General features: G+C 45.9%; 1 protein-coding gene across 2 annotated transcripts in view; it reads right to left on the bottom strand.

The window, feature by feature from the left end:
• Window positions 1-806: 806 nt before the first annotated feature.
• The window catches only part of eif3l (eukaryotic translation initiation factor 3 subunit L), a 79628-nt gene continuing 63128 nt past the window's right edge, over window positions 807-17306 (bottom strand). For both annotated transcript variants that reach the window (XM_085969601.1, XM_085969602.1), the window contains 5 exons: window positions 13372-13505; window positions 6080-6253; window positions 4871-5060; window positions 4211-4291; window positions 807-1642 (listed from right to left, as the gene is read on the bottom strand). In XM_085969601.1, coding sequence (XP_085825727.1) covers window positions 1607-1642; window positions 4211-4291; window positions 4871-5060; window positions 6080-6253; window positions 13372-13505 — 615 coding nt within the window. In that variant the 3' untranslated portion in view covers window positions 807-1606. The remainder of the gene's footprint in view (window positions 1643-4210; window positions 4292-4870; window positions 5061-6079; window positions 6254-13371; window positions 13506-17306) is intronic.

Genomic DNA, 17306 nt, shown 5'->3' with positions numbered 1-17306 from the left:
CTTCCAAGCGCTGGCCCCTTCTGGCCTGTGCAGCTTCAGGTGAGTGAGCAGTAGCCTGGTGCTCCTGTTGCTCATCCTGCTGTTCCTGGTTCTGCTGCTGCCGCCTCTGCTGCTGGAGATCCTCTAATGGCAAGGGAAGGAAAAAAAGGCGTCCCTTGCTTCTGGTAGATGCCTCCGCTGAGGAAGCGCTGAGTGAGGGTGCCGAGCGGTGTTTCCCAGGAGATCACATTGGAGAAGTGTGTGAGGCTCCAACCTTCCACAGCTGTGCCTAAGCCTTGAAGAAGTAGCCCCAAGCCTGCAGCAACAAGGTCCTTCAACATACAAATGCTGTCCCTTTAAATCGCAGCTTTCCCGAATGACCTGCAGCTGACAGCAAGCAAGCCGGCAAGCTTCACGCCAGGTTTCATCAGCGGGGTTCCCCGCAGGCGTGTTTAGCGTGGGGAACCCCTGAAAATTGAAAGGGTCCCTTAAAATGGCATTAAACATGCCAATAATTGGTGATCAGGGTCCCGACGGCCAGTCCCGCCAGCGGCGGGCGTGACTGATTCGGGTCGTGGAGAAACGGCGGTCCGAAAGTCGGAGAATCAGGCGGGGGGAGGGGTCGCAACCCCCTATTTCGGCGCTTTTCGGCCCCCGCCCGCATGAAAACCCGCTCGACGGCTGGCAGAAAATCAGGGCTTGAGTCTTTTAGCTAAACCGTGGCTGGGCTGCTTTTGATGCTTGTTCTGCGTTGCCCCCAACAATCAGCCATACACAGTATTAAGGCTGTTAACAATATCCTTGAATAAAAAGACAAGTAGCCAGGAGACAGCAAGAACACTCATTTTTATTGAAAGACTTGGTGTTATGTTTAATATCCAAACACATCCAGAAAGCCAGCGGACACGAAATCGGTCACAGATGGGCTGCAGAGGCAGGGGGCTTTGTAGGTATCTGGCCGACCCAATCATCAGGCGACCAGTTGTCCAAATTAACTGGACAGTGATATTTCCAGTCTATTGGGTGGGGATTCCCAATCTTCACTTGAAAATAAAGAGAGAGACGGAGGGGGCTGCAACACCCTTCAACGCGTTTCTGCATTATCTGCTTTTACACTGAACATTAGGGGGTGAGTGCATTTTTATATAAAAGGTGCTTTTTCCAACTGGGATTGCATCAACAATTTGTAGAAATGGTATCCCGTTATTATTTTATAATACATACAGCCTTGGTGAACTCCCCGCCATTTTGTTTTTTGAATGTTCCAACATCGATTCACGCAGAAGACCATCAGCAATTTTTCACCTCCACTGTTGCGTCATTCCTTACAAAGTCTTGGTCGGCTCGCATCGAGCACGAGGCAGGCTAATAATGTGCGCTGTATATATTATAAAAACAAAGCAGACGGCAACTGGTTTTGTCACTAAGGTGCAAATGGTCCCAAGTAGGTTTTGAACTGCGATGGTACTTAAAATTGATCTCTGGACCACCTACAACCCAAGCAATACACCTGGCCGTTCGGATATTAAAAGCCCCAGTTACAGGCACGGCAACTGTCGGTCACTGTGCTCTGGGAAGCAGCAACATACTCGGTTGGTCCTTCTCTGCTGTGGGAACAGAAGTTCCATTACCGCGGGGTGATTTTCTTCAAGCTTCGGTTCAGCTGCAAAAACAAAAAAGATAAAACTTGCATGAAATATTCTGGCCTGATGAGGCAAGCCTATCGCGAGCAGACCTCCTTCCTGGCACACCGGTTTTACAACAGTGAGCGTTAGGTGACGCACCGTTTATTAAATCCGCTGTTAAAGTGGAGCTTACGGCAGCAACGTCTACCTGCTGTAGATGTCATCATCTTGGGTCGATTGCGGTTGGGGAGGGACGTTTGCAGATCGATGGGAGCTGCTAAAATCCCAGCTCCAGGCAAGAAGGAACCAGCATTGAAAAAAAAAAACTACCTTTCTTTCTCGTTATACCTTGAACACCTTGCAATGTCTCAAGTTTGAGGGACATCAATAATCATAGAAACAGAAGATAGGAGCAGGAGTAGGCCATTCGGCCCCTCGAGCCTGCTCCGCCATTCAATGAGATCATGGTTGATCATCCAAATTCAGTACCCTGTCCCTGCCTTCTCCCCATATCCCTTGATCCCTTTAGCTTGAAGAAATATATCCAACTCCTTCTTGAATATATTTAATGAATTGGCCTCTACTGCCTTCTGTGGTAGAGAATTCCACAAGTTCACCACTCTCGGTGAAGAAATTCCTCCTCATCTCTGTCCTAAATGGCTTACCCCTTATCCTTAGACTGTGACCCCTGGTTCTGGACTCCCCGGCCATCGGGAACATCCTTCCTGCATCTAGTCCTGTTAGAATTTTATAAGTTTCAATGAGATCCCCTCTCATTCTTCTAAACTCCAGCGAGTATAAGCCCAATCGACCCAATCTCTCCTCATACGTCATTCCTGCCATCCCAGGTATCAGTCTGGTGAATCTTCGCTGCACTCCCTCCACGGCAAGAACATCCTTCCTCAGATAAATATATAAAACATCAACAATAATTTTCCCCAAACACTTCTATTTCTAGATGCTCTTCTAAAGTTCCCTCTGGAGGACGAAACCCTCCCTCTCTCTGCTGTTTGTTGGGACTCCTCCGTGGAATTTGGTGGCTTTCAAACCCCAAGCCCATTAGATGCAGCTCCACTGCACACAAGGTGGCCCAAATGGGAAACTTCGATCAGGAGGCCATGAGGTTAATCAGGTGGAGGAAACAGGAAAACTTCGCGGTGTGGGGGAAATCGGGCGGGAAAGGGGAGTCGAGGTTGAAGATCAGCCGCGATCTTGCTGAATGGCGGAGCAGGCTCGAAGGGGCCGTGTGGCCGACTCCTGCTGCTACTTCTTGCGTTCTTATGAGAAGGAGCTCTTTCTGAGGCGGAGGCCGATAACTGCAGTCAAGTAAAGGGAGCTTCACCGTGCAGCTAGCCTGCTAGTTTAAATGGAGAGAGATTACAAAATGCCACAGTTCAGAGGGACCTGGGGGGGTCCTTGTGCATGAAACACAAAAAGCTAGCATGCAGGTACAGCAAGTAATCAAAAAGGCAAATGGAATGTTGGCCTTTATTTCAAAGGGGTTGGAGTATAAAAGCAGGGAAGTCCTGCTACAGCTTGAGTACTGCGTACAATTTTGGTCTCCTTATTTAAGGAAGGATATACTTGCATTGGAGGCAGTTCAGAGACAATTCACTAGGTTAATTCCAGAGATGAGGGGGTTGACTTATGAGGAAAGGTTGAGCAGGCTGGGCTTATACTCCTTGGAATTTAGAAGAATGAGAGGTGATCTTATTGAAACTGAGGGGGCACGACAAGGTAAATGCAGAGAGGGTGTTTCCCCTCGTGGGGAAATCTAGAACGCGGGGGCACAGTTTTAGAATGGTTGCCCTTTTAGAACTGAGATGAGGAGGAATTTATTCTCGTAAATCTGTGGAATTCTCTGCCCCAGGGAGCTGTGGAGGCTGGGTCATTAAATACATTTAAAGTGGAGATAGACAGATTTTTGCAAGATAAGGGAGTGAAGGGTTATGGGGAGCGGGCGGGGAAGTGGCTTTGAGCCCAAGATCAGCCATGATCTTATTGAATGGCGGAGCAGGCTCGAGGGGCCAAGTGGCCGATTCCTGCTCCTGCTTCTTATGTACACCTGGATAGGTTATCCATTCTCCAGGGCTGGACAAGAAAAATTCACCGGAATAAAAAGGTAAAACAAACGACACAGGGTAAGGTTTCTGTATCAGTGAAGAATCTTTAACACATTACCAATGGTTTACTATATGAGGGTCACTTCAAACATTTTGATATCTGTTGTCTATCTGTGAAGCGAGTATCCAACTTCAGTTAGACATAATCCTCAATCCACTCCCCGGAAAAGCATTCAACTCGCTTGCCCAGCAATCCCGCTGATGGGTGGCTCGCCAATTACCACATTGCACCTCCGTGCCGCACAGTTCAACGAATCTCGCCTTGTGGCAAAATTACCTCCTCCCGTTTTGTACAACTTTTTAATTTTCATGCGGTTATTCACTTTTGGAGCAGTTAAAAAAAAAATAAAGCCCAATTCAAACAGCCAGAGATTCAGGGGCATGGATGTGATAATTCCACATTCCACTTCAATGGTGGGAATATCCGATCCAGAAAGGGCTTAATGAAGTTGGGTTACGTAAAGTAAAAATGTTCAGCCTCACCTCTTCAAATTTGTGAATCTGCCTGATGAAGAAGTCGCCATATCGCCGTGCCACTTTGGTGTCTGCGATGTGGATCATGTCCTGAATCAACAGAGGAAACGAGTTTTAAGCAAGAAATACAAATCATTCCATTATGGGTAAAGGCACGGTCTGGTACTCTGCTGCATAGGCCCGGGTTCAATCCCCAGGCTGTTCCGATTCAGCCAGGCCTCATACCCCAATGTTCCCGTGAAGCTGCAGCGGCCGCGCTGCGGTCTGGAGGTTCCCCCGCAGGCCGCTCGCCTGCTTCTACAGGGAAGAAACCGCAATGCGCGAAAATTTGAATGGCCCGCGCACCCGGTTAAAGGGACCGCCGCGTACCCAGTTAAAGAGACATCGCACTCAAAAAAAATTAGAGGGAACATTGTTCATACCTTAGGGTCAGAAATTGAAAACAGTTGACTTCAGGACGCCCCAAAGTGCTGCACAGCCAATGAAGTACTTTTTGAAGTGTAGTCACTGCTCTAATGTGGGAAACGCGGCAGCCAATTTGTGCACAGCAAGCTCCCACAAACAGCCATGTGATAATGACCAGAGAATCTGTTTTTGCGATGTTGATTGAGGGATAAATGTTGGCCACTGGTAGAATAAAAAGGTGCTCTTCCCACAGACAAAACCCACCTTATCAATGTAGAAGTCAACCTCAGAAGCAGATTGAAATTCGCCGTCCAGGGCTGAGATCCCGCTTGTCCATACCAGGTTCTTCATCTTGTGCTTGAAGACCAAGAGGTTGATGCGGAACTCCTGCTCGGTCATGTCAAGAAATCCGGCCAGCTTGACAACAGGCATTGTGGTGTACAGCTTCAGGAAACTGCAAGGGCAGGGAAGGCAACCAAATCAGCGGCAAGCGAGAGCGAGTGGCATGTATGTATACTGGCTGCAAAACCAAACCGATGACATTTAAAACAAATATAAAATGGAGCACAGCATCAGATGGTTAAATAAAACCAACTAATGCAATGCCCCGTGACTATTAATTGATCTGTGCATCTTTGTGCCTCGAGCTGTGCTCGTCAAGTCTCCTCGAGTGTCGCCTTGACTCAATTAATGGATCTCTTGCCCGCGTCAGGAGGTTGTCCAAGATTTCAGTGTTTCAATGCTTAACCGACTCTGGAATTGGGCTGCATTTTTAAAATTTGTTCACGGGATGTGGGCGTCTCTGGTAAGGCCAGCATTTATTGCCCGTCCCTAATTGCCCTCGAGAAGGTGGTGGTGGTGAGCCGCCTTCTTGAACCACTGCAGTCCGTGTGGTGTTTTTCCTAGCGGTTTGGTACAACTGAGTGGCTTGCTGGGCCATTTCAGAGGGGCAGTTAAGAGTCAGCCACATTGCTGTGGGTCTGGAGTCACATATCGGCCAGATCGGGTAAGGGCAGCAGATTTCCTTCCCTAAAAAGGACATCAGTGACCAGATGGGTTTTTACAACAGTCACCATTACTGATACCAGCTTTTTTTTTTTTTTTAATTCCAGATTTATTTAACTGAATTTAAATTCCCCAGCTGCCATGGTGGGATTTGAACTCACGTCTCCAGGTCATTAGTCCAGGCCTCTGGATTACTAGTCCAGTAACATAACCATGATGCTACCGTACCCCGTTGCTTTGAATCAAAACTGTTTCAGTCTGGGCCCCCCCCCCATTCATCCTTGCTCACTTCCTTCCCTATCTCCCCTCTCCTAAAAAGCGTCGACTCTTTGCTGGGGAACGGTTCCATAGGGACAAGTCAACCGGAAGTAACTTCCCACGGGATCTTTGACGTACATTATTACAAACACACCAGTGGATGAAAGGGACTTGCTTCAGCTGCTCCTGTTGCATTCTGAGCTCACATACCTACGGATAGTGGACAGTACGGACTGCTGCTGCACCTCGTCCATGAACACTTTCAGCTGCTGCAGGAAGGGCTCCTTGTGGTAGTTGGGGTGGACCGAGTCATAATTTGGCACCACTGGCGATAGGAACTTGGGACAGGCAAAACTGAACAGCTCCTCGAAAATCTGCATCTCGCTGTATCATCAGGAGAAAAAAAAAGGGCAAGGTTATAGAAGAAAAAAAACACAAATTGGGAAGCCTTCATCTAAACAAAGCATTGGAAAATCACAGCAGCTGAAGGAGAAATGACAGGTTACGGTTTCAGCTGGAATACTGTTAATACCAGATATATATATATACACACACCTGTAGTGCTGCTTCAGCACGTCTCGCTATCTCAGAATTTCATGATGATAGGGACTTGCGGGAGTCTATTGAAATACCTCTTCTTAAACAGCAGCTAAGGGAAGCCACAAACGGGTACGGTAATATAAAGCGAGGGCCTACCCATTCTGGAGCTGGGATTGAGCCCTCTACCCAGCAAACAAACTCATTTCTAGCCCCATTTGTCTACGTGCTTACAAGTAGGCAAGCCACCAGGGACTTGGAACCAAATCCAGGCGAGCCGTCAGTGCGAAATGTCAAAGAATGACTGAAAGTGATCCTATTTATACATCTCGAAAAACAGTTTCTAAGCAACCTCAGAGGACTTGCTCTGAACCTATCAATTCTGCGGTTATTACCGTAATCCTTGTATGCATTATGCTACACCACCAGTAGGTGGCAATGTTGCACCACAGATGCTTCATTCTCCCTGGAATGTAGAAGACACCTCAGTTGGAACGGAGTCGAGGCACAGACCATCGCATTTTTAAAGAGAAAAAGCGGATAAACATCCGATAGGGAGGAAGATGATATGGGGAGAGAGCAGAGCAGTGGGATTAGTTTCTGGATTGCTTTAGTCACAGACACCAAGTCGTTTGGCCTCCTTCTGCACTCTTAACTTCAAATGGCTCGGGGAAGCATTTGACTGTTCCATCGAACAGACCGATTCACAAAACGTGTGCCAAAGATAAACAAGGGCTGGTGCTGTGTGGGGAGCTGTCAGAGTGGAAACTGGTTACCAGTGGAGCAATGTTCCTGTTAAGGTGCGTGCGCGCGGCTGCCCAGTAATCTGAAAGGTCCCGCACAGTCCACTCACTGGCTTTTACAGTGTAAAGGGACCGCTTACAGGCAACATTGCAGCGGAGTTCCACAAGGGTATATTATCCAGCGTTTGCAGCTAACACGTAATTGGATGCAGTGGCTAACGATGTTAATAGTACAATAATCCAGAGACCCGGACAGGCTAGGTCAGTGGCAGACGAAGTTCAACACGGTTATGTATAAAGTCATGGGATTAGGTAGAAGCAGCGAGACTGCAGGTTACATATTAAATTACAGAGGGCTTGAGGTAACAGAGCAGGAAGAGGGCTGGGCCATTTAGGTTGTTTAAACCAATGGTTTTGTGTCCACAGGAGGCGAGAAAGCAATTAAAATAATGGGATATATAGCCAGGGGTGTGAGTTATAAAAGGAAGTGATGTTGAAGTTATACCTGGAACACCATACCCAATTCTGGTCTGTATTACAAGCCAGGTGTAGATTTTATGGGGGATGAAGAGATCGCAAAGTCTCTGAAGAATGGATTCAGTCAAGAATTTTTTTTTGTGGACTTTATGGGATTTTTCTGAGGGTATTTTCCCTGTTATGGGATCGCCCTGTGCAGATACATGAAAGACTGGTTTTGTTAAAATGCCAGAGAACACATGGCAGTTGGCTGTGACAAAAGAACTCATCCAGTATGTATGGGTCCGGCCGACAGTCCTGGAAAAAGGAAGGGGGCCATTGAAATTGATTAGAAAAAACCACTCTAATATGCAAAGCACTTCTCACCTCCATCTCAGAAGAGAAGCAGAACAATGAACCCACTAGCTCACCCAGCAAAGACCGAAAGATATGTCCCAGAGTTAGGGCCATTAACCCAATACGCATGGGTCCGACGATGACCCATCACAGATTTAGCACCGGAGTGCTCAGAAGCAAATGGATTTTTAAGATTGGTGGGAAAAGACAGGCAGACTAGCTATAAAGACAGATTCTTTTCCACCATTCTCTCTCTCTCGTTCCTGCTCCAACAAGACAAGAATTACCAGAGAAAGCCGACGAGCAGAGCGATCGAAACTGGGGTAAGCATAGTCTCTCAGAAGTGAAGTTTTTGGGCTATTCCGGAGGGGGGAGCTTCGTTTGGTTCAGCCAGGCGAAGGGGTTTATGCGACTGGGTAATTCGTTGGTAGGGGTGGAATCAGCGTCCACCATAGCAATAAGGGAATTACTGCTTGTTATAGTCTCCAGTTTTGTACTGTATGTATGTTGATTGTAATCTGGATTTTATTCTCCACAGGGATAGTAATTTCGTTCAGTAGTGCATGTTTTAGCCAGTGTATGTTAGACCAAATAAATACAAGTTTGATTTTTCACTGAAGCATTCCTGTCCGTGACTTATTCCATTTACACTCTGAATAATAATTCCCGGGTATAGAACTTTCATAAGGCGGGGGGCGATTCGAACCGTCCGTCTAGCAATTGGGCTAGGATCAAAACCGCTTACATCTCCTGGCGACCAGCGGCAGGATCTGGGTTAAAGGAGTGTAAAAACCGCCTACAGGGATGGAGTCCAGAGGAGGTACACAAGGCTGAGGTACGAGGAAGGATTGTAGCCTGGGATTTTACACTGCAAAACAACGAGGGGGCACTTAACAGAGGCCGTGAAATTTTCACAGGTATGGAGAATTTGGATCCGGGAAAGTTCTGACAGGCACAGACACAGCAACAGTTTAAAACTCAAGAGAGACTTGCATTTATATAGAGCCTTTCATGATCTCAGGACATCCCAAATTCTTCACAGCCAACTCTGACCTCATGTGCATCCGCTATTTTAATCACTCCAGCCTTCAGCTGTCGAGGCCTTAAGCTCTGGAATTTCCTCCCTAAACCTCTCCGCCTCTCTACCTTGCTCTCCCCTCCTTTAAAGACGCTCCTTAAAACCTACCTCTTTGACCAAGCTTTTGGTCATCTCATGTGGCTCGGTGCAAATTTTGTCCGATAACGCTCTTGTGCAGCGCCTTGGGACGTTTTGCTACGTTAAAGGCGTTATATAAATGCAAGTTGTTGTGTTGTTGAAGTACTTTTGAAGAGTAGTCAGTCACTGTTGTAATGCTGAAACGCAGCAGCCAATTTGTGCACAGCAAGGTCCCACAAACCGCAATGAAATAAATAACCAAATCATGTTTTAGGTGTTGGTTGAGGGATAGATGTTGGCCAGGACCCCGTCTCTACATCGAAGTAGTGCTGCGGGATCTTTTACGTCCACCTAAGAGGGGGCCTCGGTTTAACGTCTCATCCGAAAGACGGCACCTCAGACAGCGCAGCACTCCCTCAGTACTGCACTGGGAGTGTCAGCCTGGATTGTGTGCCCAAGTCCCTGGAGTGGGTCTTGAACCTACAACCTTCTCACTCAGGTGAGTGTGCTACCCACTGAGCCAAATCCAAGGTGTCAAAGAAAATAGGAAAGTTAGTCAACAGTTTTATTTTAATAAGACGATGATAATCTACATACTAGGGTACTTAAGGAAGTGGCCTTAGAAATAGTAGATGCATTGCTGGTCATCTTCCAAAATTCTATAGACTCTGGAACAGTTCCCATGGATTGGAGGGTAGCTAATATAACCCCGCTATTTAAAAAAGGTGGTAGAGAGAAAACGGGGAATTATAGCCTGACATCAGTAGTGGGGAAAATGCTAGAGTCCATTATAAAAGATGCAATAGCAGAGCACTTGGAAAACAGTGACAGGATCGGACAAAGTCAACATGGATTTACAAAAGGTAAATCATGCTTGACTAATCTACTGGAATTTTTTGAGGATGTAACTGGTAGAATAGATAAGGGAGAACCAGTGGATGTGGTGTATTTGGACTTTCAGAAGGCTTTCGATAATGTTCCGCATAAGAGATTAGCGTGTAAAGTTAAATCACATGGGATTCGGGGTAAGGTACTGTCTTGGATAGAGAACTGGTTGGCAGACAGGAAGCAAAGAGTTGGAATAAATGGGTCTTTTTCCGAGTGGCAGGCAGTGACTAGTGGGGTACCGCAGGGATCGGTGCTAGGACCCCAGCTAGTCACAATATATATATATATATGATCTAGACGAGGGAACTAGATGTAATATCTCCAAGTTTGCAGATGACACAAAGCTGGGTGGGCTTGTGTGCTGTGAGGAGGATGCAGAGAAACTCCAGTATGAATTGGACAGGTTGGGTGATTATACTGCATTTGCCATGCATCTGTCCAATGTGGATAAATGCGAGGTTATCCACTTCGGTGGCAAAAACAGGAAGACAGATTATTATCTGAACGGCAATAGATTGGGAAAAGGGGAAGTGCAACGAGACCTGGGCGTCGTTGTGCACCAGTCGCTGAAGGTAAGCATGCAGGTGCAGCAGGCGGTTCAGAAGGCAAATGGTATGTTGGCCTTCATAGCGAGAGGATTCGAGTACAGGAGCAAGGATGTCTTGCTGCAGTTGTACAGGGCCTTGGTGAGACCACACCTTGAGTATTGTGTGCAGTTTTGGTCGCCTTATCTGAGGAAGGATGTTCTTGCCATGGAGAGAGTGCAGCGAAGATTCACCAGACTGATAACTGGGGTGGCAGGAATGACGTACGAGGAGATTGGGTCGATTGGGCTTATACTCGTTGGAGTTTAGAAGAATGAGAGGGGATCTCATTGAAACTTATAAAATTCTAACAGGACTAGACAGACTAGATGCAGGAAGGATGTTCCTGATGGCGGGAGAGTCCAGAATCAGGGGTCACAGTCGAAGGATAAGGGGTAAGCCATTTAGGACTGAGATGAGGAGGAATTTCTTCACCCAGAGAGTGGTGAACCTGTGGAATTCTCTACCACAGAAGGCAGTTGAGGCCAATTCATTAAATATATTCAAGAAGGAGTTGGATATATTTCTTAAAGCTAAAGGGATCAAGGGATATGGGGAGAAAGCAGGGACAGGGTACTGAATTTGGATGATCAGCCATGATCGCATTGAATGGCGGAGCAGGCTCGAGGGGCCGAATGGCCTGCTCCTATCTTCTATGTTTCTATAAAATGTTGGAGCAGATTACCTGCAGGGGTGGCGGAACAGAAAACTATGGAAGGGTTTAACAAAAAAAACTTGGTAAATTCTGATTAGGAAAGGGGCTTCCGGGATATTAGTTTCAGAATCACAGAACCTGATGGGAAGTTTGGAAAGCCAAGATATTGCTATAAATGTCATTTTAATTTAGTTTCTTGTTCCTAAATTTTAGGCTTCCCTTTCCCATTGACTGTAGCCGGTTCAGAATTTTTCAAAATCTCGAAAAACTGAGGACTACAAGAAGTCCGGGAAATAATAAACGGGGTTTGAATTGACAGCTGAGGTTTTATTAATCATAGAATAGAATCATAGAAAGTTACAGCACGGAAGGAGGCCATTTCGGCCCATCGTGTCCGCGCCGGCCAACAAAGAGCTATCCAGCCTAATCCCACTTCCCAGCTCTTGGTCCGTAGCCCTGCAGGTTACAGCATCCCAAGTGCACATCCAAGTACTTTTTAAATGTGGTTAGGGTTCCTGCCTCTACCACCCTTTCAGGCAGTGAGTTCCAGACCCCCACAACCCTCTGGGTGAAGACATTTCCCCTCAAATCCCCTCTTCTATGATCAACATCTGTTCCAGAGGTTGTAGACTTCTGACCAGTGCTGCTATCGTCTTGTGCCTTTATCTTAATATTTTCTCCTAATTATAGTCTCATTAAAAAAAAATCAATTTTAGGCAAAGTCCACGTTTCCTTTAGGATGCAGCCACACATTTAACACCTGCTCCCCAATTCTTTTACACACAATTCTTGATGCAAGCAGGAACACTTGAATACAAAATCCTGATCCAAGCAGAAAGCGCACAATTAGCACACAATTATCGTTGAAGTCATCGGCTGCTTACGGTCAGCCCAATATCTGTTCCCAACGGAAAGCAAGCATGTTTCAGAAAGCGAACTAACATTTCCATTAAGCGTCTTTCATTGATTCAGCAACGCAGCAATCTAAACAATGATTAAATGGGCCCCTAGTTCAAAGATTTGAATACTAACCACTTTTATCAGCAGAAATTCTGATTCAAAATCAATTTAATTACTCTGCAAACAGCAGAGGTCAAAACACATCACTAAAATGGCCTGTTTAAAAATGGAAAAAAACAGGATCCCATGAAAACGCTCCTGTGAAGCACTTTTTACTTTATGAATAATAGACATTTACGGCACAGAAGGAGGCCATTTGGCCCATCGTGTCCGCGCCGGCCGTAAAAGAGCTCTCCAGCCTAATCCCACTTTCCAGCTCTTGGTCCGTAGCCCTGTGGGTTACCGCACTTCAAGTGCATATCCAAGTACTTTTTAAATGTGATGAGGGTTTCTGCCTCTACCACCCTTTCAGGCAGTGCGTTCCAGACCCCCACCACCCTCTGGGTGAAAAAAGTTCTCCTCAACGCCCCTCTAATCCTTCTACCAATTACTTTGAAATCTATGCCCCCCTGGCTGCTAAGGGAAATAGGTCCTTCCTATCCACTCTATCTAGGCCCTATATAATTTTATATACCTCAATTAAATCTCCCCTCAGCATGTTGTTGTAATTATAGAATCACAGAATGGTTACAGCATAGAAGGAGGCCATTCGGCAAGAGCACTTCAGCTAGTCCCACTCCCCCGCCCTTTCCCCGTAGCCCTGCAAATTTTTTTCCTTCAGGTACTTATCCAATTCCCTTTTGAAAGCCACAATTGAATCTGCCTCCACCACCCTCTCAGGCAGTGCATTCCAGGTCCTAACCACTCACTGCGTAAAAAATATTTTCCTCATGTCGCCTTTGGTTCTTCTGCCAATCACCTTAAATCGGTGTCCTCTGGTTCTCGACCCTTCCGCCAATGGGAACAGTTTCTCTCTATCTACTCTGTCCAGACCCCTCATGATTTTGAACACCTCTATCAAATCTCCTCTTAACCGTCTCTGCTCGAAGGAGAACAACCCCAGCTTCTCCAGTCTATCCACGTAACTGGTCCCTCATCCCTGGAATCATTCTCATAAATCTTTTATGCACCCTCTCTAAGGCCTTCACATTCTTCCTAAAATGCATGTAGGACAACGCGTCATAAATGAACAATTGTAACATTAAAAAAAATAGACGAGAACCTACCCTTTCTGCATGCGCAGCATTTTGTCTCCATACTTCTCCCGCAGCTGGGTATGGATGCTCTCGTCGATCCTCATCGGGTACAGCGTCAAGGCAATGGCCAACAGATTATGCATCTGTTCGTTCTGTTTGTTTATCTACAGACGGGTTTAAAAAGGGGTCGGGAAAAAAAAAAGAGAAAATGGAGTTTTCCTTACATCTATAAAATTATTCCTACTTGTGGTCCATTCCACACAATTGTTTGGAATACCGACACGCGTATCGGTTTAACACACCACGACTGGGTAGTGAGAAGACCCTGCAGCAAATCTCAGGAATAAACGCAGCATAAACACTCCAAATGCCATTTAAGATTCTCACACAAGTTGTCCAGAAGGCAACTGTTTTCGTCCATGAGCAACAAGCTCAAAATGACTCACTATTTGAGGTTTGAATGTAGGCAAGTTGACACCAAATCTTAAGTTAGTATCCTTACACAGTTATAGACACAGCATTCCTGTTCAACTCCACCCCCACTGTATAAATCAAGATTCCGCTGTATATACACGCAAAGCATTAAGCGGGTCTGGTGCCAGCATCAATGGCTTAGCGGACAAATGCATCGCCTGCTGTGGTACCAGGAGGGCAGGTCCAGTCTCTGGCGTTAGCTGTTCTCAGCTAGGGCAGGATCATGGGTAATATATTTGGTCTCAGTTCCCTTGCCTGCGATGGAGTGAGGGGAGGGAGGAAGGGAGGGAGAGGGGGAGGAAGGAAAGAAAATCTGCCATGGTGCTGCTCAGTGCGTAGCACTCTTGCCTCGGAGTCAGAAGGTTGTGGGTTCAAGACTCACTCCAGAGACGTGAGCACAAAAAACTAGGCCGACGTTCCAGTGCAGTACTGAGGGAGTGCCGCACTGTCGGAAGGGCCATCTTTCGGATGAGACGGTAAACCGAGGCCCCGTCGGCTCTCACAGGTGGACGTAAAAGATCCCATGGCACTAATTGAAGAGGAGCAGGGGAGTTATCCCCGGTGTCCTGGCCAATATTTATCCCTCAATCAACATCAGATTATCTGGTCATTATCACATTGCTGTTTGTGGGAGCTTGCTGTGCGCAAATTGGCTGCCACGTTTCCTACATTACAACAGTGACTACTTCAAAAGTACTTCATTGGCTGTAGAGCGCTTTGGGACATCCTGAGGTCATGAAAGGCGCTGCAAGTCTTTCTTCGCTCCTAATCGCTATCCAGTGATTCCTGCTGGAAGTTCAGCACATATGGACCCTGGGGATAAGAACAAGACTGAACTTGGCAACGATTCCCCCTCCTGGCTGGTTGACACCCACTAGCTAGGCTTACACATGCAAAATGGCCATTTGGGTGAGGTAGAAGGGTTGATGTTAGCTGGGGAACCATTAAGAACATAAGAAGTAGGAGCAGGAGTAGGCCATATGGCCCCTCGGGCCTGCTCCGCCATTCAATAGGCTCATGGCTGATCCAAATCTAGACTCACGTCCACTTCCCTGCCCTCTCCCCGGAACCCCTAATTCCCTTATCTGCTAGGAAACTGTCTATCTCCATTTTAAATTTATTTAATGTTGCAGCTTCCACAGCTCTCTGGGGTAGCAAATTCCATAGATTTACTACCCTCTGAGTGAAGAAGTTTCTCCTCATCTCAGTTTTGAAAGGGCAGCCCCTTATTCTAAGATTATGCCCCCTAGTTCTAGTCTCACCCATCAGTGGAAACATCCTCACTGCATCCACCCAATCAAGCCCCCTCACAATCTTATATGTTTCGATAAGATCGCCTCTCATTCTTCTGAACTCCAATGAGTAGAGTCCCAACCTACTCAACCTTTCCTCATACGTCAACCCCCTCATCTCCGGAATCAACCGAGTGAACCTTCTCTGAACCGCCTCGAGAGCAAGTATATCTTTTCTTAAATATGGAAACCAAAACTGCACGCAGTATTCCAGATGTGGCCTCACCAATACCTTGTATAACTGCAGCAAGACTTCCCTGTTTTTATACTCCATCCCCCTTGCAATAAAAGCCAAGATTCCATTGGCCTTCCTGATCACCTGCTGCACCTGCATACTAACTTTTTGTGTTTCATGCACCAGGACCCCCAGATCCCTTTGTACTGTAGCACTTTGCAGTTTCTCTCCATTTAGATAATAACTTGCTCTTTCATTTTTTTCTGCCAAAGTGCATAACCTCACACTTTCCAACATTATATTGCATCTGCCAAATCTCTGCCCACTCACTTAGCCTGTCTATGTCCTTCTGCAGGTTTTTTATGTCCTCCTCACTCACTGCTTTCCCTCCCATCTTTGTATCATCGGCAAACTTGGATATGTTGCACTCGGTCCCTTCCTCCAAATCATTAATATAGATTGTAAAGAGTTGGGGTCCCAGCACTGACCCCTGCGGAACACCACTGGTTACTGATTGCCAACCCGAGAACGAACCATTTATCCCAACTCTTTGTTTTCTGTTAGATAGCCAATCTTCCACCCATGTCAGTATATTACCCCCAATCCCGTGATTTTTTTTATCTTGATCAGTAATCTTTTGTGTGGAACCTTGTCAAATGCCTTTTGGAAGTCCAAATACACTACATCCACTGGTTCCCCTTTATCCACCCTGTATGTTACGTCCTCAAAGAATTCGAGCAAATTTGTCAAACATGACTTCCCCTTCATAAAACCATGCTGACTCTGTCCTATTAAATTATGTTTATCCAAATGCTCTGTTACTGTTTCCTTAATAATGGACACCAACATTTTGCCAACCACAGATGTTAGGCTAACTGGTCTATAGTTTCTGGCTTTCTGTCTACTTCCCTTCTTAAATAAGGGTGTTACATTAGCAGTTTTCCAATCTGCCGGAACCTTTCCTGAGTCCAGGGAGTTTTGGAAAATAATCACCAATGCATCCACAATCCCTACCGCCACTTCTCTCAAGACCCTAGGATGTAGGCCATCAGGTCCGGGGGATTTATCCGCCTTAAGTCCCATTATTTTACCGAGTATCATCTCCTTAGTGATTTTAATCGTGTTTAGCTCCCCCCCCCCGACCCCATTGCACCCTGTTTGTCCAGTGTTGGGATATTTTTAGTGTCCTCTACCGTAAAGACTGATACAAAATATTTGTTCAGCATCTTTGCCATCTCCATGTTCCCCACCACTTTAGCCACCCTTTTTCTTTTTATATAGCTGTAGAAACTTTTGCTATCTGTTTTTATATTTTTTTGCTAGTTTACTTTCATAATCTATCTTCCCTTTCTTAATTAATCTTTTAGTTATTGTTTGCTGGCTTTTAAATGCTTCCCAATCTTCTATCCTCCCACTAGATTTGGCTACTTTATATGCCCTTGTTTTCAGTCGGATACTATCCTTTATTACTTTACTAAGCCACGGATGGCTGTCTTTTCTTTTACTCCCCTTTTTCCTCAGTGGAATATATTTATCTTGAAAGATGTGAAATATCTCCTTGAATGTAGACCATTGCTCTTGTACCGTCTTACACTTTAATCTGTTTTCCCAGTCCACTTTAGTCAATTCTACTCTCATACCTTCATAGTCTCCTTTATTTAAGCTCAGTACGCTGGTTTGAGATCCAACTCTCACCCTCAAACTGAATTTGGAATTCAACCATATTATGATCACTCATTCCAAGGGGATCCTTTACTAGGACATTTTTTATTAATCCTGTCTCATTACACAGGACCAGATCTAAGATTGCCTGCCCCCTGGTTGGTTCAGTTACATACTGCTCAAGGAACCCATCCCTAATACACTCTATGAACTCTTCCTCAAGGTTGCCATGCCCAATTTGATTAGTCCAGTCAATATGAAAGTTAAAATCCCCCATGATTATAGCTGTTCCCTTATTACAAGCCCCAACTATTTCCTGATTTATACACCGACCAACAGAGTTGCAACTGTTAGGAGGCCTA

Source organism: Somniosus microcephalus, chromosome 28 (assembly GCF_052327205.1).
Source record: "Somniosus microcephalus isolate GS21.2 chromosome 28, FLI_Smic_1.0, whole genome shotgun sequence".
Classification (NCBI taxonomy): domain Eukaryota; kingdom Metazoa; phylum Chordata; class Chondrichthyes; order Squaliformes; family Somniosidae; genus Somniosus; species Somniosus microcephalus.
Note: the sequence above shows the minus strand (reverse complement) of the source record. Positions and strands in the feature narration are given on the sequence as shown.